General features: G+C 37.9%; 2 protein-coding genes across 3 annotated transcripts; one reads left to right on the top strand and one right to left on the bottom strand.

The window, feature by feature from the left end:
* The first annotated feature begins 408 nt into the window (after positions 1–408).
* On the top strand, positions 409–5,576 carry LOC106163381 (uncharacterized). The gene is made up of 3 exons (XM_013540938.2): positions 409–641; positions 1,228–2,456; positions 4,782–5,576. The coding sequence occupies exons 2-3, from the start codon at positions 1,228–1,230 to the stop codon at positions 5,512–5,514; spliced, it is 1,962 nt and encodes a 653-aa protein (XP_013396392.2). The 5' UTR covers positions 409–641; the 3' UTR covers positions 5,515–5,576.
* An 8,955-nt stretch (positions 5,577–14,531) lies between these two features.
* On the bottom strand, positions 14,532–23,288 carry LOC106163379 (uncharacterized). Of its 2 annotated transcripts, none has more exons than XM_087012951.1 (3): positions 23,051–23,288; positions 16,301–17,541; positions 14,532–16,148 (listed from the first exon to the last, which is right to left on the bottom strand). In XM_087012951.1, exons 1-3 carry the CDS (start codon positions 23,051–23,053, stop codon positions 15,404–15,406), a joined length of 1,989 nt encoding a protein of 662 aa, XP_086869077.1. In that variant the 5' UTR covers positions 23,054–23,288; the 3' UTR covers positions 14,532–15,403. The 2 variants fall into 2 exon arrangements, with proteins under 2 accessions (XP_086869077.1, XP_013396390.2); XM_013540936.3 differs by lacking the exon at positions 23,051–23,288 and adding an exon at positions 20,529–21,557.
* Positions 23,289–23,351: the final 63 nt, after the last annotated feature.

Here is a 23,351-nt window from a genome sequence, read left to right as displayed (position 1 = left end):
GAAAAGGATATATGCTTAAAGGGATAACGACTCTTTGTATGAGATCTATATTTCACAACGAATACATTGTAAATAACTCATAGAAATATAATATACTCTATTTTACCACAAAACGGCAAATAGTAATTATTCTGAAATCCCTGCTTTTCATCGGATCACGTGACCTCCATAGATGCCTATGCTCTGTAATAATCCCTTAAGAAATTATTAGAGAAAAAAACAATTATTTAAGAAAAAAAGGGACTAACTTTGAATGTAGAAATGGATTTATAAACCATTGGTAAGTGTGAGGAAATTGTCGTTTACCCCAGGATAATTAATTTTTGGTTAAAATAAACAGTTGTTATCTTTTTAAAGTTACATTTCTAACCGCATTGCGTGAGAATGACTGTAAAGTAGAAAAAAGAAGTGGCCCATATATAACTTCTGCTACATATACATGCAGGTTTTATAAAGTGTTCGGCTTTTCCATGCAGCCACAAGTTACCTGATCTAAATTTCGTAAACAAAGGCAGTACACATATGGCGGAGCACTATCAAATCAGATGAAAACTGCTTTTAAACTTCAAGGAAACGCTTGAATCGATCAAACGAAGGCTGCAAAGAAGCTGATACAAGCTTAAGAGAAATATATAGATAAGGTATGGGTGTTAAATGTTTTTTAATAACCTTCACTGTTCTTAAACGCAACTAAAACCTTCCACAATAAATAGATAAATAAATCTACTGGTATATATACAGTGCCCTCTTACTTACTCTGCGGGTCCCTGCGGGTTGTTCATACGGCCTGGCGCGGTAACCATGGAAATAACATTGTCATCCATGCGCTGCTAGGTATCTGCTAACAAAAATACCATGTCCTGCCCCGTTGGTTAATTATCGTGTCTTACTTTCTGCTAAAAAAGAGCCTAACCCTAGCTCGCTGACATAAAGATCGAAGGTTGGCATGGTCGCAAATAAGTGATCATCCGCGGTGGCTTCACTCTACTTTGATCACTCTACTCTGATACAGAGATCTTTAGTATAAAATCTTGCCAAACAATGAATTTTAAAAGTGACCTTACCGAAAAGATTCGGCGATGAAAGCAACTTTCGTATATATTTTATGTAAGTGACATTACAACCTTGTCAATTAAAAAATCTTATTTACAACGACCATGTTTAAACTATCTTTCTTGGATCCTAGCTATCTATGAGCGTTTTCCTCTATTATTTTTTTTCTTTCAGATGAAAATTGTTTCAGTGACGGCGACTCTGGTTTACAGCAGTCTGTGTCTTCTGGTATTATACCAGCTGATACCCCTCGTAGCATGGGTCCTTACCAATACATATCTGGGGCGACTGCGGCGTCACAAAGTCTATTTCACGACGGGACAAATGCACGAAAATCCCACGATCCATATACAAGATATATGGCCAATAACGTGCACAAATACGACAGTGAAAAAACTGGATCCGTTCGATCCTTCCATTCTGCCTTATATTACTTATTTTCCACCGCTGAAATGTTTACGGCAGGCATCAGTGGCTGAAAGCAAAGTTGACAGAGACGGATACTTGACGCTTATCATCAAAAACTACTCCAGAGTAACCGATAACATACACTGTTATTATCAATACATACGACATCCAACAAAACCTTACAAAATAGAAGAGGCCTTTGTTTTGAGTGAAAGGATCGATTTACCTCTAGCAAACAGAGTAAAACTTCAGGAGGATTTTTTGTATGTTTCCTGCATGAACGAAACCGGATACAAAGTTTATGAAAATTTTCATCTTCACATGGTAAAAAGAGATGAGCTTGTTTCAAAAATATACTCTGAAACATCGGGAAAACAACCAAGGCTGAATGTGTTAATTGTGATCAACGACGGAGTCTCGATGTCTGGTGCCGTTCGTTATCTCCCGAAAACAACAGAATACTTGAGAAAAGAAATGAATGGGGCCATATTTCCCGGATACCATGCCGTTGGAGAAAATTCCCTGTCGAATTTTTTCCCGCTTCTGACTGGATTGCCTCATTCTGAGGCCAGTATTGAAGCCCCTTTTATATGGAATCATTTCTCAGAACAGGGTTATAAGACGTTTTACTTGGAGGACAAATTACACGCCACCTTCACATATATAGATCCTGAGCTTACTCGGCCCCCAACAGACTTCTACACACATTCTTTCTGGGTGGCAATGGAGAATTCTTCCTTGTATTGGGACTCACAGGCTTTCTGCCTGGGTAATGTTCCTATACATCGAATTGCACTTCAGTATCTGGGATATTATATTGAAAATTATCAACGCCAATCGTATTTTGGTCTTTATTTCTTCAATGAATTAAGTCATGATGATGAAATCCCCATCCAGTTGGCAGACGCTGATTACAGAGACTTTCTGAAAGAGCACAAGGAAAGAGGACATTTTAACAATACCATAATGTTATTTATGAGCGATCATGGTTCACGGTACATATATATAGAGCTACCCTTCATCCTCTCTCTCTCTCTCTCTCTCTGTCTCTCTCTCTCTCTCTCTCTCTCACACACACACACGCACACGCACACTTCCTCATTACCTTACTGAGCGCACATTTATAACTGATAAATTTTAACTTCTTATCCCTTTTTTCGCGCAAAACTATCTTTCTCCCTCATTAGAAACTAATAGATTCAACCCCAGCTAGAAATGAAGTCTCCTTTACAGTCCCCCTATGGAGCCTGCTTTGCAGTCTCTTTAGCAGTCCCCGCTCTCACTGCAGTCTCCTTTGCAGGTATCTTTAAGTATGGAGGGAGACCCCTTGGCAGTCTTAATTTGCATTTTTGGAACGCTGCTTTGGCAGTCCCCCTAGCAGTCTGCTTGTCGGCCCCCTAGCAGTGTGCTTAGTAGCCCCTCTAACAGTCTACTCTGCAGTCTCCTAAGCAGTTTGCTCAGCAAAATAAAATTTGGCATTTTTTTTATCGTTTTTGCAACTCATACATGTATATATTCAAACAATAATTACATTAATCAGAAGAAATCTAGTAATAATCTTTCTCCAAAGTATGTATATTTCAAATCTAAATACAAAATTTCCCCTTAATCATAAAATGTAAGTTATCTGATCCATTTATCTAACATATTGGTTTATTTCTCTCCATACTATTTACTTCAGTTTACTATTTTACATATATGTTTTTCTACAAAACCCATATTAGCAGAAGACTAGGAATTCTACTGTTCATCATTAATCATTCCAAAACTCTATCTCAGAATTCACTGGCCAGTATTCATACAAGTACTGACACATATAAGAGCAATAGTTCAAGTAATTTTCAAAGTTTTTTAACTAATGAGGGCAAGTTATTAATAGAAATTTTAAAGTGTACATACCGAAGGAAAAAAGACTCATTTAAACTTCGTATTTTTAACACACTGACGATGAAAAGTATTTTAAAAAGATGTTTTAAAAGGCATTATCCCCATTTGTGAATTATTGTCTACAAAGTTTGAAATAATATTTTGACAAAGACCAAAATGGTTCAATGCAAACTTTTTTTAGCCTAATAGCAATTTCAAGTACTTTTCAAAACCTCAAACAGAATTTAAAGTGCTGGGCTAAACTTCAAGTTGAACACTTTCCATGGCTCTATGGATCCTGGTGCATCAGTAAATTACAGGAAAATACAAAACCAAAAGACTTGCATGCTCACTTCTTATCCTGTCTCTTTGTCTCTTCATTTTTCTTTCTAATTTTCCAAAGAATATCTTCTTTTTCAATCCAGAAACCAACACTTTTCAGATTTCTTGCCTCTTCCTTAGAACATTCCTGACCTTGCTTCTGGCTTAGATTTTTCAAACAGCTCAACCGTTATAGTTACTGCCTGCTCATGTGCTTAAATTCAACTGTACTATGTATAGTTATTTGACCTGATTGAGCAAGCTGTAGGCGAACTGTTTATATCAAACTGACAGTTAAGATACGCATGTCCCTGGCTTGAAATGAATGGTCTATAGAAAGTTACCAGTTAATTTTAATCACAAGTTCGACTTAAATTGATGCTTACTATAAGGTTTAGAATTTATATATTATGCAATTGTTTATTATAATACGACCTCAATCATTTGTCTGATTTCAATAATAATAATAGCAATAATAATAAAAATAACATTTTCACAGCATTATTAAAAATATATATAAATCTGTTCATTCAGTTATTTTTATAGGTGAAGGACATGTACTAGATATGAGTGTTTATAGCTTGGAGGATAATTCCGAAAACTGCTTTTTACCCAAACAATTTTAAAGTCATTTTGACAAGCTCTTCATAAAAAAAATTGTTTTCTTTTAAGCCTGATAACTATAAGTTACTGATCAAAAGATTAGCACATGTGCTTCTCAGTTGCAAAGAGAAACACTTTTTAAATAACTATTGGGTTGTTTATTGCATACGTTGGCCCCTGCAAAATGTTTAAGTTATTGCAGCCTCCTTTGCAGTCCCCTGCAAAATGTTTAAGTAATTGCAGCCCCCTTTGCAGTCTGGCTGCTCAAGGAGACTGCACACTGGAGCTCCAGACTGCAAAAATGCAGTCTCCCTGGAAGTCTGTCTGGCAGCCAAGGCTCCCGCGGGCAGCCAGGGCTCCCGTTCTAGCTGGGAAGAGCTGACCTCTTTCTGTTCATTACGAAGAGTCCTGTTTCTCTCTCTGTCAAACTCTCACATTCTCACTTCATTCTCATTCATACTTTTAACGAAGGCCCCACCAACGTGATGTCTTGACCATTTATATTCACTTAAGTCTGTCGTTTCTTCTAGGTTTGGCTGGCTCCGCTCCACCCCTATTGGACACCTAGAAGCCAGTAATCCTCTGCTAATAATGGTTCTGCCACCATGGCTCAGGCAGCAGTATCCACACATAGCAGCAGCTGTAAACTCGAACGCAGAGCGATTGGTTACTCCGTACGATATCCACGCCACGTTAGTCGATATCCTTCACTCTGATTTGCCAATTAGCGAAGAAGATACCAATGGCAAGAAACGTAGAGAAGGAATTGCGAAAGGAATAAGTTTGTTGAGAAATCTCCCCAGCAAGAGGACGTGTGCCTCAGCAGGTATACCAGAAGATACCTGTACTCTATGTACACCGCAGGAACCGGCTTTTCTAGATATTAATTCACAGAAAGCATGCTTTATTGCTAACGCCGTATTGGCCAAAATCAATGACGTTCTCTTTAATGTTACACCAGAGTGTGACGTATTAAGTATATTAAATATCACCTATATATCCGTAACATCGGACAGCAGACCCTGTGTTACTTATAATGTTATTATTAAGACAGTGCCAGGAAGAGGGATATTTATAGCGTCTGTGCGTGAAACGAGGGCAACGGTTTCTGTCTCCCAATACTCTGTTATCAGCCCAGTCATACGACTAAGTACCTACGACAGCAACTGTTGCTGCACTGAAGACAAAAGCCTGAATAAGTACTGTCACTGTAAAATGACAACAAAACCATTGCGCAGAAAGTCCGCCCCTAAAAAGTATTAACAGAATTTAGGAGTGCTTACATTTATACTTTCCACTGTATACAGATTGTTAAGGGTGGGGGGGGGGGGGGGGGGGGGGGGGAGTCAGGCGACATGAGCCAAATGAACAAATTGAAAATGTGTTGCAATGAAAAAGAAAAAGATGGCCTGTGCCACCTTTGGAATACACTTTTAAACATTCAAAAATTCCCTGCAAGCTGGAGTATCCCATCATTCAGACAGAATGTTTCAATATCAGCTCCTTTGTGTTGTAGATTTTTTGATGATGTCCAACCTTGTGTCATACTGAATGCTACTTTCTTTTTAAGCAATAATAACTCTTCCTTTGAGATTCAAAATTCCGCAAGAAACACATTGTAAACAACGCATGGACATATACTATATTGCATTTCACCACTAAAACGGCTGTTATTGTAGTAAAACTAAAAACTGTGCTTGTCAATAGGGCTTTCGATGCCTTTCTTACCGGTCGTCAAGGTATCCGTTGTCAATGACTTTGGGCGTCACGCGGATTCTCGCGTTCATTCGAGACCAAAATAACATATGGCGGGAAATGAGATAGCAGACGCATGATGCAATCCTCAGACGTTAAGTTGCGAGTTTTTGTACAGTGCGTCGGACAACAAAAAGCCCAGAACTGCACACATTGTAGAGATAAGTGCATTTTGAGCAATAAGGCGAATATATCGTATGAATATTATATTATTGTTATATAGTGTTGTTGTTGTCTGCTTTTCCCGCGGTTTTAAGTAGGTCACCAGAAAACCTTGCTCGATATCGCGTGACTATGCAATGACAGAGAGGGCTCCGTCTGTTAAAATCTCTAGAGATTCTAACAAAAAACCAAACTTTTAGGGAAAAAACCCTAGACTAACTTTGAATGCAGGAATGGGGTCGTTGACCATTGGTAAGTACGGGAAAATTGTCGTTTACTCCAGGAAAATCCAATTTTTGGCCAAAACGAAGAGTTATGATGACTCTAACCTGCAAATATATTTTGAAGGCCGAATTTGTCACAAAACGAAACTTCTGCACATGCGAATTGAGGGCCAACGCGTTGTCGTTATCATCAAAATACATAAAAATGAAAGTTAACAAGAAAACGTGTGGGGCGGTTGCAGTTTGGTATGGGGGGGGGGATATAATAATTTTTCAAATAACCGAGAGACTGGCGGCAGCGGGCGATTATGGCGACTGTTTCAAAGACGTCCTATCGGCTCACACACGTTTCTTTTAAAACGACGATAGAAATGGGAGGAACATTGAGGTATATGATATGGTGACCTTAAAGTCGATCTATAGTACGTACAGTTGCTTGTATGATACAGATATGAAGCAGAGATGAAGAGATGAGAAAGATTCTTTAATATTCTCTACGCGAGGTATGACGTTTTGTTTCATACACTGAGATAAAGCAGTTGACTACCTTGGACTGCTGAATATTTAGGTTTCCAGAGCGAATAGGATAAAGACATCTTACTTGTTTGATACGCTGTGTTCAATTTACATTTCCAGCTGTGTATTCCTGTATTTCACTCAGCAGCATTTTTTTTCCTGATTTTTATTTCCCCTTCGAACTAGTTTCGGGGTCTCCAGAGGATGTCGTCTATAAATTAAAATCATTATGGTCTTGTAGATCTTATTGAAATGCATGTCTGTTTAAAATGACATTGAAAGGAGCATTAGAAAAAGATATATGCTTCCCCGTGCCAAGTTACATGTACAATCATATTATGTAAGGGCCATGGATGTCGAAAACAACACAGGAGAGGCGTACGTATAACGTGTATATAACTATTGCTACATGTAAATTAGAAAAGGATATATGCTTAAAGAGATAACGACTCTTTGTATGAGATCTGCATTTCACTACGAATACATTGTAAATAACTCATAGAAATATAATATACTCTATTTTACCACAAAAACGGCAAATAGAAATGATTCTGAAATCCGTGCATTTCATCGGATCACGTGGCCTCAATAGATGCCTATGCTCTGTAATAATCCCTTAAGAAATTATTAGAAAAAACAATTATTTTAGAACAAGGCAGCAAAGCTGTCAAATGTATAGACAAAAAACAGAAAATAAAGATGCAAAATAGGTCATTTTGTCAATTTTGATGCAATAATAAATAATGCTTATAATAGCACTGTCAGTCAACACTGAATTTTAATCATGCACAACAGGTACCATGGTCAATAACAGGAGCGAACACAGAGATATTTTCTAACAGTATTTCAAAGTATCTATGTTGATCCATACCCCATTTTTATGGTCTTCCAAAAAAAAAAAAAAAAAAAAAATAGATACCAGTCAATATAAACTTAATAACCTGACCGTCTTCCGGAAGACCCAGAAGATGGTCTCAATCCACCCCTTCGATAAGATTACAGTTTCAGGACCATGAGAGTTCAAATTCACATGATGAAAGTCTCAATATTTGAAAAATGATGACAGTGCATAAAATAATATTACATAATGTTTAAAGACATAAAAAACAATACAACTGCTTATGTGGAAATACAGAAAATGTGCAGAGCCTCAGGCGGATGAGAGTTAAAAGTCACAAATGCCAGTGTTTGAAAATTAAAAAGGAAAACATAACAAAACTAGAAAAGCACTCCGAGAGGGCAGACCTCTGCCAAGACAGCAATTGTTGATTATTATTGCTTATTGATTGATTATTGATCCGGACCACCACCAAAAACTAATCATTGTCCTCTTTGGCCCACTTCTGACAGTTCCTGAAAATATCAGCAAAATCGGCCCATACCTTTTTGAGTTATGTTGATGACAGACAAAAAGGGGTGAAAACATAACCTCCTTGGCAGAGGCAAATATAATTCCAAAGAAGCTGCTATTCGAACTTTTAATCGAGTTTATATATAATTTAAAATTTACCAGCATAATTATCACTGCTTCCTTATTATTAATCTAGCGGAGAGCTTAACCTTTGGGAGTTTACAGGGAAATATCCACAAGTGTGCTTTATGTAATCTCATTTAAAGACCTATTAATTAGGCAAATGACTTTATAACTCTGAAATTAGCTAAGTGATACGCAGGGGAAATTTACAGACTGACCCTCTCAAAGGTCTTTCAGGCCCATAAGTCACATCTTAAGAAAAGCACAAAACAATAATGTACAAAATAGGAGACTACCAATTCTGATGCAATAATACATTATGTTTAACCGCACAGTCAATATCAAATTTTAATTATGCACAACAAGTAACACCGACAAAAGTAAAAGCATAAGGCTTCATGCCCATCAGAGTTCAAGTTTATACTTTGAAAGTGCCAGAATGAGAAAATTTCACACAAAATTTCATAAATTCAATAATAAAAGAATTGACCAATTGACCTGGCTTTCTAATTTGAACTGCATGCCAATCCTAAAAATCATACTTGTATGTTAAAAATAATAATAAGTAGCACAGTTTTCTTTTCATAATGTTTGCAGTAGCAGTGCAAAAAGATTTTTGTCAATTTTGATGTAACATTACATAATAAATTATAGAATAATTATCACCAATTTTTGATTATTGACTATAAATAGCAAGGACATGTAGAAAATTTGATTACCATTCGGCTTCATGTCCATGGGAGTTCTGAGTCCCACAATGAATGTGCCAAAAAGATAATAATGAATATTTCACTAAAATGTATAACTTCCAGAAAAAGAAGCTAGTTAGACTGTTTTTCCAACTCAGGCTGCATTTTAGTCCTGTGTTTCTTTTTTGAAAGTTTGACAGTCATAAGTAACATGGTTTTCCCATAATGGTCATCATGGCATCAACACCAAAAATTGTGTTTTCTTCTATTTTGATGCAACATTACATAATGTTTAACAGCATAATGACCATCAATTTTTAATAATAAAATATTAGTATCATGGATATTCAGAATATGTGACTAGCAAAGGTCTTCAAGCCCGTGGAGGTTCTAAGTCACACCTTGAAAATGCCAATAAGTGAAAAATTAAATTTTCACAAAAAACTGTTTAATTGCCAGAAAAATTTACCAAACAGACTGCATTGCCTACTGAAGCTATATTTTAGTCCCATGTTTCTTTCCTGTAAGTTTGAGAACAGTGAGTGACATGATTTTCCTTAAATGGTCTTCATGGGAGCAGTGCCCAAAATAGGGGTTTCTTCAAATTTTGATGCAATATTACATAATGTTTAACAGCATAATGACCGTCAATTTTAATAATAAAATATTAGTATCATAGATATTCAGAAAATGTGACTAGCAAAGGTCTTCAGGACCAATGAACTTCAAAGTCACATCTTGAAAATGCCAAAATGTAAACAAGACAGCACTTTTCTGAAATGGGTTTATTTCCATTTTTAACACTTTTTTAACATAAAACAAAATTAACTGTTAACTGCCATTTTTATATGACCAACTACGAAATTGATGAGATGGGAAAATTATCAATAGAACAGTGTTAATTGTCCAATTTCCTCCATTCTGAGATTCTGAACATAGTGGATGATTGAATCTGACAAACTGCAATGATGTGTGTTTATTTCCATTTTTGACACTTCATTACACAATACACGATAACAAATTTACCATCATTTTTACAAAATCAACTGACAATGTTGTAAAGATGCAGGAAATGTCAAACAAACACTTTTATGTATCTTATTAGTTCAATAATGAGACTATTAACATGCCTAAGAATTGAATCTGAGGAAATGTGAAAAAAAGCATAACTTCTAAAATAATGGCCCGATTATGCCGATTTTCATACTCAACCTATGTTTTAGTAAGATCGACCACTCCTGTGAGTACAATGACAATTGGCCTATCTTTTTTTCTTATATTGTGTTATCAGTGTTTCATATATGCTGAAAAGAATGAAAAAACAGCATAACTTCCATAAAAGTGGCTCTATCATGCTGATTTTCGAACTTGACCTGCGTATTATAAATACTCATCAGTTCTGTAAGTTTCAAACCAAAAGGTAAAACCGTTTTCCACTTATCGTGTTTACGGTGTTGCATATATGCTGAAAAAAGTGAAAAAAGATGCATAACTTCCCTAAAAATGACCCGATCATGCTGATTTTCGAACTTGACCTGCGTATTATGAATATTCATCAGTTCTGTAAGTTTCAAACCAAAAAGTAAAACTGTTTTCCATTTATCGTGTTTACGGTGTTGCATATATGCTGAAAAAATTGAAAAAAAAACAGTATAACTTCCCTAAAAATAGTCCGATCATGCTGATTTTCGAACTTGACTGGCGTATTATGAATATTCATCAGTTCTGTAACTTTCAAGCCAAAAGGTAAAACGGTTTTTCACTTATCGTGTTTACGGTTAAAGTGCACGCCAACGGCGACGGCGACGGCGACGGCCACATCGACGGCGACCACAGACGCAGATGACGGCTATATGTACAGACACATCTGTGTCTGTACGTAAAAAAACAAGGACTAACTTTGAATGTAGAAATGGATTCATTAACCATTGGTCAGTGTGAGGAAATTGTCGTTTACCCCATGAAAATTCATTTTTGGTTAAAATGAACAGCTGTTATCTTTTCAAAGTTACATTTTAACCGTACTGCGTGAGAATGACTGTAAAGGAGAACAAAGAAGTGGCATATATATATATATATATATATATATACTGCTACAAATACATGCAGGTTTTATAAAGTGTTTGGCTTTTCCATGTAGCCACAAGTTGCCTGATCTAAATTTCGTAAACAAAGGCACTACACATATGGCGGAGCACCATCGAATCAGATAAAAACTGCTTTTAAACTTCAAGGAAACGCCTGCATCGATCAAAAGAAGGTTGCAGATAAGATGATACAAGCTGCTATTTATGAGCGTTTTCCTCCATTATTTTTTCTTTTAGATAAAAATTGGTTCAGTGACGGTGACGATGGTTTACAGGAGTTTGTGTTTTCTGGTATTATACTAGCTGATACCCCTCGTAGCATGGGTCCTTACCAATACATATCTGGGGCGACTGCAGAGTGACAAAGTCAATTTCACGACGGGACAAGTGCACGAAAATCCCACGATCCATATACAAGATACATGGCCAATAACGTGCACAAACACGACAGTGAAAAAACTGGATCCGTTCCATCCTTCCGTTCTGCCTTATATTACTTATTTTCCACCTCTGAAATGTAGACGTCAGGCATCAGTGGCTGAAAGGAAAGTTGACAGAGACGGATACTTGAAGCTTATAATCAAATACGATCTCTGGCTAACCGACAGCGTGCAGTGTTATTATCAATACATACTACATCCAACAAAACCTTACAAAAAAGAAGAGGCCTTTGTTTTATGTGAAAGAATCGATTTACCTCCAACAAACAAAGTAAAGCTTCAGAAGGATTTTGTGTATGTTTCCTGCATGAACGAAACCGGATACAAAGTTTATGAGAATTTTCATCTTCCCATGGTTAAAAGAGATGAGGTTATTTCCAAAATATTCTCTGAAACAACCAGAAGCCAACCAAGGATGAATGTATTAATTATGGTCAATGACGGAGTGTCGATGTCTGGTGCCGTTCGTTATCTTCCAAAAACAACAGAATGCTTAAGAAAAGAAATTAATGGGACTATCTTTACTGGGTACCATGCAGCTGGTGAAAACACTTTGCCTAACTTTTTCCCGCTTTTCACCGGATTTCTCTCAATCTGAAACCAAAAATAATACCCCTTTCATATGGCAGCAATTCTCATTACAGGGCTTTAAGACGTTTTACTTGGAAGACAAAGAATACGCCACCATGAGCCTCATAGATCCTAAGCTTACTCGGCCGCCAACAGACTTCTACACACATCCCTTCTGGGTGGCAATGGAGAATTCTTCCATGTATTGGGACTCACAGACTTTTTGTCTGGGCGATGATCCTAATATATCGAATTGCCCTTCAGTATTTGGGACATTATATTGAAAATTACCAACGTCAATCGTATTTTGGTCTTTGCTTTGTAAATGAATTTACTCACGACTCTGAGGTCCCTCTTCAATTAGCGGACGCTGATTATATAGACTTTTTGAAGGAACACAATGAAAAAGGGCATTTTAACAATACCTTAATGCTATTTATGAGCGACCCTGGTGCCAGGTTTGTACTGGTGGATCTCTCTCCCCCCCCCCCACCTCTCTCTCTGTCACACACACACACACACACACACACACACACACTAAACACTGGTAATTTTAACATTTTTCCATAGTAATCTATACCTCTTTAATGTACTTTACCTTTGTTTTTTCTAGAATGGCAGGCTTCGTTCCACCCCTATTGGCCGCCTAGAAGCCAGTAATCCTCTGCTGATAATGGTTCTGCCACCATGGCTCAGGCAGCAGTATCCGCACATAGCAGAAGCTGTAAACTCGAATGCAGAACGATTCGATGTCGATATCCTTCACTCAGATTTTCCTTCTGCCAGAGAGAGAATCAGCAACGAAAAGCTTACACAGGAAATAGGTAAAGGATTAAGCTTGTTCCGAATTCTCCCCAGCAGGAGGACGTGTGTCTCTGCAGGTACACCAGAATACATTTGCACTTTATGTATACCACTGGAACCATTTTTTTTAGATACGAATTCACAGAAAGCGTGCTTCATTGCTGAAGCGGTATTGGCCAAAATAAATAGCATTCACACCAGCGTGACATCAGACTGTAACGTGTTGCAAATTTCAAGGATAACTTACGTTGCTTTAACGTCTACCAGTAATCACCATGCCGTTTATAGCGTTGTCATTTAGACAGTTCCAGTAAGAGGGGTATTTGAAGCGTCTGTGAGCGAAACAAAAGAGCCGGCTCATGTCTCCCCAGGCAAACAATATGCCCTCAGCACCCCAGTCGTACGACTAACACCCCATTTCCATAGATTTTTAGATCGATCTATCCCTGTGGGAAATTTCACTAGATTACTGTCAGCTTGGCCGGCTTAAGCGTCTGTCCCGCCTACTAAAAGCTGTAAGGGGGTAATTAACTATGGTGCCCGCTCGGCTGACTGCCATTTAGCGTGAACCCCCAGGGAGTTAGGTCGATCTAAATCTTAATCTTTAGATCGATCTAAATCTCTGGGAAAGCACCCTAAGTCTTCTTGACAACAACCTTTGCTTTTCAAAGCATGATCCCTAGAATATTACTGTCAATGTAAAGGTCCACAAAAACAAGATCACAGAAAGGCAGACCTGGACGATTTTTAAGAGGAAGAGGGTGCTATTTTGCATATTTCACACTGTGGACGTGTATTCCGACTCTATTCCTCAGATCAAATTCGGTCCCTTGGCTCTTAATTGTTTCTAAGGGGCTCTGTTCTGGCCCTACAGCTGTGGATTTCCTTTGGCATAGCGTACTTTTGTCACATAGACCTGTCCCCATATTTTCGGGGCCATAAAAGAGCCAGCCAAGGACACAAATGAGGAACATGTTTGATCATGCCATGAAGGATATTCACAGTAGTTAGGCCAGAACAGAGCCTATCGAAAACAATCAAGAGCCAAGGGAGCGAAATTGACCTGATGGCCGATGTCCGTAACAAACGTGTACTGTCATATTTTCACAAGTTCAATAAATTTGCGATCTATATGAACGTGTTCATACTCATCCGGTTTATGAACAAATCGAATAATGTAAATCGTCAGCTAATAAAGTTATTTGGGTTTAATTACAACACGTGACAATTTGAATTTAAATGTCTCATTTTTCCCTTTCTTATAAACATTCTTATATATATTTACTGTATATCTAAAATATATTCATATTGCTTCCACGCCCATTCTCAGGGCTAGTGAGCAAACATATGGAAAAACGATTCTGCTCAAAAAATTCTTGAAGCCCTCGAAAAAGTAGGTAATATTCTGGCTATAAGCAAACTGCAACATACTAATTATCCAGCCACATAAGAAGGGTTTAATGCTGCATGTAAGTCGCTTTCTGAAATAATTGAGAAAACTGCTACTGAGTCATTGGTTCAGCGAAAACACACTGTAACAAAAAATAAAAACAAACCAGTAAGAGCGAAGAAACAGCCATGGTTTAATGCAACATATGCAGTAGTGAGACGTAATATAAAAAGCTTGGGAATGCTATTGCGTAGTAACCAAAAGAACACCATTATATCGCATACATATCATGAAGCTGTTAAAAATACAAAAAAAAAAAAAAAAAAAAAAAAACTAATTAAAAACAAAAAGCAAGAATTCAAAGATTTACTGTTAGAAAAACTTCTTGACATTGAAAAAAAGGACCCTTTAGTATTCTGGAAAAGTATTAAAAACTGAAAGAAAACAAAGATTCTGGCAATCTGTGTGGACCAACTTGGTCAAAATCCCCAGGAAAAATGGAACAATACCCCACAAAACAGGTACCTTGCCCTTGTTGAAAGCATTTACCTGTGTCTTTACAATTGTATGGACACTTAATTAACCACTATGGAAATCACAGTAGAACATTAGGTTTGAGAAGGTGCATGTTCATGTTCTACATTTGAATGAATAATAAATAATAAAGATCTTCACGTATTGCTTTTCTCTGCCATAAGTCATGTAAGATATGGTTTCCGAAATAGGCAATGTTCAAAACGTTATACAGACATGTCAAACGTTTTAATAGTTTTTCCCATAACCATTGCGATATGGAAGAGAGGGGGCTAGGTTGGCGCTATATTATATTATAAAATATTGTTTATTAAAATTGGAAATATAACCAGATTCATTCACATAATGATCTGTACGATAAGAATATCGCAAATGAATAAATGAATATAGTAAAATTACTAATAAATAAATGAAATGGATAAGCATATGTATGTTAAACTGAACTAATGAAAAATAGATTTAAGCAACTGTGTGACATGTAAATACAAGGCATAATGGTATAATTTTTTAATAATCTTTCGGGGAGGCCTTTCTGCGAATTTGTCTTCGTGTCACCTTGCAATGACAGTATTTCTTTATGCGACTGTCCTCTGTACAGCAACAGTTGTTGTCATAGAGACTGAGCCGTATAACTGGTGTCATAACAGTGTATTGGCTCTCTGTGGAGTCAGAAGCCATGGCCCTCGTCTCACGCACAGACGCCTCAAATATCCCACTCCCTGGTATTGTCTTAATAACCACAATGTATGTAACAGAAAACCTGCTGTCAGAGGTTACGGCTATGTAGGTTATATCTGAAATACGTAAAACGTCACACCCTGATGTCGCATTGACGAGAACTCCATTTATTTGGGCCAACAGTGCGTTTGCAATGAAGCGTGCTTTCTCCGAATTAATATCCAGAAAAGTTGTGTCGAGCGGTGTACATAAAGTACAGGTATCTTCTGGTATACCTGCTGAGGCACACGTCCTCTTGCTGGGGAGATTTCGGAACAAACTGATTCCTTTCGCAAGTCCTACTCTACGTTTCTTGCCATTGGTGATTTCTTCGGTATAAGTTGGTATATCAGAGTGAAGGATATCGACTAACGTGGCGTGGATATCGTATGGAGTGACCAGTCGATCTGCATTCGAGTTTACAGTTGCTGATATGTGTGGATACTGCTTCCTGAGCCATTTGGGCAGAACCATTATCAGCAGAGGATTACTGGCTTCTAGGCGGCCAATAGGTGTGGAGCGGAGCCTGCCAAACCTTGAAGAAGTAAAGCATAAAGGAAATATAAAGGCGCAATAAGTTATTACGAGATTTTAAAGGTTGTCTATGAGAGAGAGAGAGAGAGAGAGAGAGAGAGAGAGAGAAGAAGAGAGAGAGAGAGAGAGAATGGAGGGGAGAGTTCTACGCACCTTGCACCATGGTCACTCATAAAAAGTATTATGGTATTGTTTAAATACCCTCTTTCGTTGTGTTCTTTCAGAAAGTTTCTGTAATCAACGTCTGCTAACTGGATAGGGCTGTCAACATCATGAGTTAATTCATTAAGAAAATAAAGTCCAAAATATGGATGACGTTGGTAATTTTTAATGTAATATCCGAGATAGTGAAGTGCAATTCGATGTATAGGTTCATCGCCCAGGCAGAAAGTCTGTGAGTCCCAATACAAGGAAGAATTCTCCATTGCCACCCAGAAGGGATGTGTGTAGAAGTCTGTAGGCGGCCGGATAGGCGCAGGATCTATATAGGTGAAGGTGGCGTATACTTTGTCCTCCAAGTAAAACGTTTTATAGCCTTTCTCTGCGAAGCGATTCCATATAAACGGCGTATCAGTACTGGCCTCAGAATGAGGCAATCCAGTCAGAAGCGGGAAAAAATTCGGCAGAGAATTTTCACCAACTGTATGGTACCCGGGAAATATGGTCCCGTTCATTGCTTTTTTTAAGTATTCTGTTGTTTTTGGAAGATAACGAACGGCACCAGACATCGACACTCCGTCGTTGATCACAATTAACACATTCAGCCTTGGTTGTCTTCCCGTTGTTTCAGAGTATTTTTTGAAAATATGCTCATCTCTTTTTACCATATGGAGATGAAAATTTTCATAGACTTTGTAGCCGGATTTGTTCATGCAGGAAACATACACAAAATCTTCTTGAAGTTTTACTCTATTTGCTAGAGGTAAATCAATCCTCTTACTAAAAACAAATGCCTCATCCTCTTTGTAAGGTTTTGTCGGGTGTCGTATGTATTGATAATAACAGTGTATGTTATCGGTTACTCCGGAATAGTTTTTGATGATAAGCGTCAAGTACCCATCTCTGTCAATTTTACTTTCAGCCACTGATGTCTGTCGTCTACATTTGAGCGGTGGAAAATGAGCAATATATGGCAGAGCGGAAGAATGGAACGGATCTAGTCTGTTCACTGTCGTATTTGTACATGTAATTGACCGTGTATCGTGGATATGAACGTTGAATTTGATTTGTTGTCGTCTCATCGTGATAAACTGGTACATTGTAAGGTGGGATGATCGCTGTAAGTAATCTGTGTACATGTAACGTAGCCATGTCATAACAGACAACAGTTGATATAGTCCCAGAAGACATACGCCCGTGGCGACCACCGTCAACGTCATCGAGCTGATTTTCATCTGAAATATATCATAACATATCTTATGAAAGAATAGTCAATTTTAAATTATCTTTATATACTTATATAAAATTTCAAGAATACCTAAACGTTGCCTCTGTTTAAACCCAATCAACTGTCTGGAAACGAAATTTCTTATTAATTAAGAGTGGGTATAAATTGACCTTGTTACGGCCAGTGCATATCTCCATGGTTTGTGTGGCCAGTGAGTAAAATTGTGGTTGCAAAAGTCACGTTATCCTTATTTGGGCGTCCAAACCACAAGATATTAAGCTAGCTGTTAATCAATTCAATTCAGCTCATTCGCCTACCTACACCTGCATATTCAGGCCTACCCAACTACCAGACGCGGCACCTACGGATAAAGAATAAACCGGTATATCAGACCACACTACCCGTTTTCAAGGTGTGTGTCAGATCGCATTACGGAGTATCATACCCCATCACAAATTTTGTAAGCTTACCTGTCATCCGGGTATCGCTTAGGATTATCGCTATCACATCGTGCGCCAGGCAAAATGGGTGAAGTGGCTGATACTCCGTAATGCGATCTGACACACACCTTGAAAACGGGTAGTGTGGTCTGATAAACCGGTTTATTCAGGATCCGTAGGTGCCGCGTCTGGTAGTTGGGTAGGCCTGATATTTTATGGCCGCATTCAGAACAGCGGACTAACTAGTCCACGGGTCAAATATGGCTGACCCACTTGAATATATCCCCAAGGGGAATCTGTTCAGTGTCTATTAGCAGATTAGACGGGAAGCTTTTTAGTCCGTCGCCATATTTGCCACGCGGACTAGTTAGTCCGCTGTCCTGAATGCAGCCTATGTAGACCAAAGAATTACAGAAAACATTGAAAACTATAAAACATTGAATACTAGAACACTGAAGGACCATTCAGAATGCGTTATGTTGACATAGCAATTGCACACAACCTCCAAGGGGACTCTCGCTGAATACAATCACGTTAGGAGACAAACACACCTCTTAATTCCAACGTACTCGTATAATGATCAGCTTTTCCGTATTCTACTCAACTTCAGGAGCAGGCGTGTTTAAATATCAGTCTCTTTAAGCGAGTCACCCCGTGGAGTTAGTGCGCATTAGCTCGGTCGACTAAATTCACTGAGAACGGCTCAATGGATTTTTATTTTCTCAACGGTTTTCGATAGGATACGCCTTGGTCAAACTGCAAAGAAAAAAAATCTGGCGAGGATTCATTTTGTGCTATGTAAAGGTCTAACCCGCACTGTTTACCATAAACAACTGCTCACACGGCTCATTAGTATGGATTTATTTGAATAAATTATAACGTTCTCTAAACATTTTATGACAAGTTATCGTGATATACATATATGTACAGGGTGGTCCATAAAAAAATGACCTATTTTACTTTCATCTCAATTTTGATATAGGCCTACGTGTTATTATATTGTTCTATAAGGATGACCATTTTATCCTTCCAAATTCTGCAGAAATTGGAAAGCTTTAAGGTAGTCTAATTTAAATAATTGATAATGTGCTCTATCCATGCTCCTCGTTGCTGAATAACGGCTGCCACATGAACACTGAAATTGGCAGTGACTCTTGCAATCATATCAGCCGAACTGTTCCTTACTTCTCCTAGTCTGTTGGTCTTCAAAGAGTTTGTGGATTGTAAACATAGATTCTTTCCTTAAGGTATTCCCCAAAGGGAGAAATCTGGGGGGGTTGAGATCTGGCGAGAAGGGTGGCCAAGGAAAGTCCGTTGGAAGTGAGATGATGACGTCTGCCTTAAAGGTTTCCAATTTCTGCAGAATTTGCAATAATTAAATGGAACAATTCGGTGAAAAAATATCTATGTTATATATAAAAACTGAGATGGAAGTAAAGTAGGTTGTTTTTTATGGACCACCCTGTATATTGGACCCTCGTTTAGTAAGTAAGTAGATAACAGAACCCATATTTGTGATTGCAGTATATGCATTTATGGGTATCAGTATTGCTCAATGAGCTTATCCATCTATTTGACAACACCATAAAAATTTTCTGAAGTACTGTACGTTTCCTATAGATGGGAAACGAATAAAAAAAAAACCTGCTCCCACATAATCTGCGGTCATATTTACCCTACTTCTAGCATTATGTATGCCAATGGACCTTTGAGTTATAATAATCCATTTTTGTCATCATTTTCACAAGTCTACAAAGAGTAGACCTTTTCCAGACCCCCCCCCCCCCCATCCTTTTTAGAGAGTAGGCCTACAATGTGGAAATGTTTAAAATGGTGACCTTCGACAGCAATCTGGATCATCATTTTTATTATTTTCCAAAGGCGTTCCGAGAGCATTACCCCCCCCCCCCCCCCCCTTAGAGTACGGTTTGTAGACTTGTGACAGTCATAAAACTAGATAACCCCGTAATGGGGCTTTAGTAAAATGCTGCTGCTAGTTCAAATCAATTCCCAAGCAGACACTCAATATTCCCAAAGACATTATTTACCAGTGCGTGTTTAATCGACCAGACTAGTAGAAACTCACTTTAGTCACTTTGCACGAGCTCGTGACACAGTTTAAAGGCGACAAACAAACACAGTTTCATTTGTCTGTCACAGCTATGGAAAAATGAGCCAAAATGTTACTTCGCCAGCCTATACTTCATCAGCTGACCAGCCAGATTTCATCGGGGAAGTAGATTAGCTAGCACACGGTCACTTTTTGAAAGATGGAACTGTTTTCGTGTATAAAATCACATAGGGAATGACACACTTCAACATTTAAGTACAATGATTAAAAAAACAATGAAACGTGGAAAAGCGTCGTGGAATTCCATTTTGAAACTGATAACATTTACCTCGTGTATTCAGCTTTGTGCGTACATTGTATATGTACATTGTACAAAATCAAAGGTCCTATTACCATTAATAAGTCCGTTTCTTTATAGAGTCTCGGACTTCAACGCACAAGCCATTAAATAATCTAGATTTAGACAGACCTAAGCAGACAAACCTTTGTTTTATCTCTATTCCAGGTCCAGAACAACAAGCCACATGTACCAGGTACAAATGTAGGTATTTAAGCTTGTCCACTATCACCGAAGACTCACGGTACTCCAGTCAACCCATGTGAATCTTTGCTCCGCACAACACAATAGACTTCCTGTATAACACAATTGGCTATTTTTGTCCATATATATAATCTACTTTATACAGGTAGACGTTATGCCCACAGTATGTTTACACTGTGGCTATTACGTAATTGCTTGGACTCGGTCTAGGTGATTTCACATCTGGGTCGTACAATCAATAATTAGGTTTAAGGGAGTATGGATGTCAAGTTACTCTGAAAATCTGTTGAAAACTCAAATTTTGAAAGTCAGCTAGAAACGGGTATATAAATCTTTATTTTTGTTTACGGTTTTGGATTGGGAATACCTTGCTGATAAACAAAAATATGCTGAATATCCAGCAAATGTGGTTATTGTTTAAAAAGGTCTAACGCGCATCGTGTGCTTTTAGTATTAATAATTACCTTTCTCGTGCTCAAAAAGAGTGGGAAAACATCATATGCTGGACTCAAACTGCCAACTTATATGCTCGCAATTTAGATATAAAATCGTCATTTTTGTTAATTTGTCATTTTTGGTAAAAAGGAACGTGTTGACCTAAATTTTATTGCTCATATTAATGAGATATGTTTGAGGCTACTCCAAAATCTAAATTAGTGATTTCTCCATATAAAATTAATACAAAAAGTTTAATTCTAAACAAATAAAAGAGACATACACACTTTCAATGTTTTTATAAACTGTTGCTACTCTAAAATAATATTTCTATTTTGTCGAGTCACTATTGTGTAATGATGAAACTGTCAAACAGTTTACAACTGGATTCTTTTCAGGTCTAACAAAACAATATTTCGTATTTTCGTGTATTAAATTCTAATTCATGCTAAACGTCAAGTGGTCATTTGATTCTTTAATGTACAATACTACAAACAGCGCCACTGTCCAAAAACATCTACGATTAACTTCAAAGTGTGAATAACGGGTACCGGAGAAGATCAGCATTGGTCAGAATTGTGCCGGAAGTGACGTGCAGTGGTGTTAGAAGCGAAGATGAGTGGTCATTTTAACATAGAGGTGAACGGCAGTGAAGACGGGTTGTCGGAGGAAAAAGAAGTTTTCTAAACAACATGGTAAGATAACTCTCCTTTTTTACGCATTTTGGGCAGAGAATACTTGTAGAAATAATAGACGCATGATATGAAAACGTGACACGGAACTTGAAGGTGCAAAATCGTGCTTAATTTGCGGTCAACTTGTTTAGAAATAAATGCTGCGTCGACCGCCAGCGCGACAAAAAGCGTAAAGGGGAAATAATTCCCGGGAGTCTTTAAATCGTTGTCATGTGGAAATTTGGCATTAATATAATCCGATATGTCCATATCTAAGTATTTTTGGGTGTTTTATGGTATGGCCTCCAATAACAACGATGTTTTAGAGGTCTTGAAGGACCTTGTGAAAACCAGGAAGTAGTTCGTAACTAACAAGTGGAATGTACCGATCTCCGACTGCTGTGCACAGTTGTATCTTTTTTTTCAATATATTGACGAATTTTTAGATCTTTATATGTCCATCTTGCATGAAATTCCACACACATGATCACACTGATACACCTTTTACACTGGGGAAGGCGCTAATCAGTGACAAATGCCAAGACAAAGGTGACATTCTGACAGCCTCTTATCTGAGTTAAAAATCAATGACAAAAGAGACTGGCAATCACTTTCCTCAGGCTGGCAATCATTAGCCTATAGAAATTGGTCATGTTACATCTTATCTACCTGTGAGAATCGTTTTACCAACTGAGTATTGCATAATAATGTCAATTATTAGTACTTTGAGCCAGTCTTAATTACCTGTCAGCTCACCTGAATTCTCTTTTTGTCTTTTTGGGAAGATCTTGTCAGTGAAATGTTTTATTTGTCCTGTGAATGCATTGCACTTTATTGTATATTTGTACCGATGAGCGCCTTCCCCAGTGTAAAAGGTGTATCAGTGTGATCATGTGTGTGGAATTTCATGCCAGATGGACATATAAAGATCTAAAAATTCGTCAATATATTGAAAAAAAAGATACAGCTGTGCACAGCAGTCGGAGATCGGTACATTCCACTTGTTAGTTACGAACTACTTCCTGGTTTTCACAAGGTCCTTCAAGACCTCTAAAACATCGTTGTAATTGCAGCCCATACCATAAAACACCCAAAAATACTTAGATATGGACATATCGGATTATATTAATGCCAAATTTCCACATGACAACGATTTATAGACTCCCGGGAATTATTTCCCCTTTACGCTTTTTGTCGCGCTGGCTGTCGACGCAGCATTTATTTCTAAACAAGTTGACCGCAAATTAAGCACGATTTTGCACCTTCAAGTTACGTGTCACGTTTTCATATCATGCGTCTATTATTTCTACAAGCATTCTCTGCCCAAAATGCGTAAAAAAGGAGAGTTATCTTACCATGTTGTTTAGAAAACTTCTTTTTCCTCCGACAACCCGTCTTCACTGCCGTTCACCTCTATGTTAAAATGACCACTCAGCTTCGCTTCTAACACCACTGCACGTCACTTCCGGCACAATTCTGACCAATGCTGATCTCTCCGGTACCCGTTATTGAGTACACATTCAAAGGTACAGTAAACGGGATGGTTCGGAAATTAGGGACGCCAAGTTTTGTAACTGGAGACCACGCATACTCAGATGTGCCGTTTGAAATATGATCATTTTGTAAAAGACAAAGTTCATGGTGTCGTGTCACTCT

Source organism: Lingula anatina, chromosome 5 (genome assembly GCF_051362555.1).
Source record: "Lingula anatina isolate TDL-2025a chromosome 5, LinAna3.0, whole genome shotgun sequence".
Taxonomy (NCBI): domain Eukaryota; kingdom Metazoa; phylum Brachiopoda; class Lingulata; order Lingulida; family Lingulidae; genus Lingula; species Lingula anatina.
This window is presented reverse-complemented; position numbering and strand designations above follow the sequence as displayed.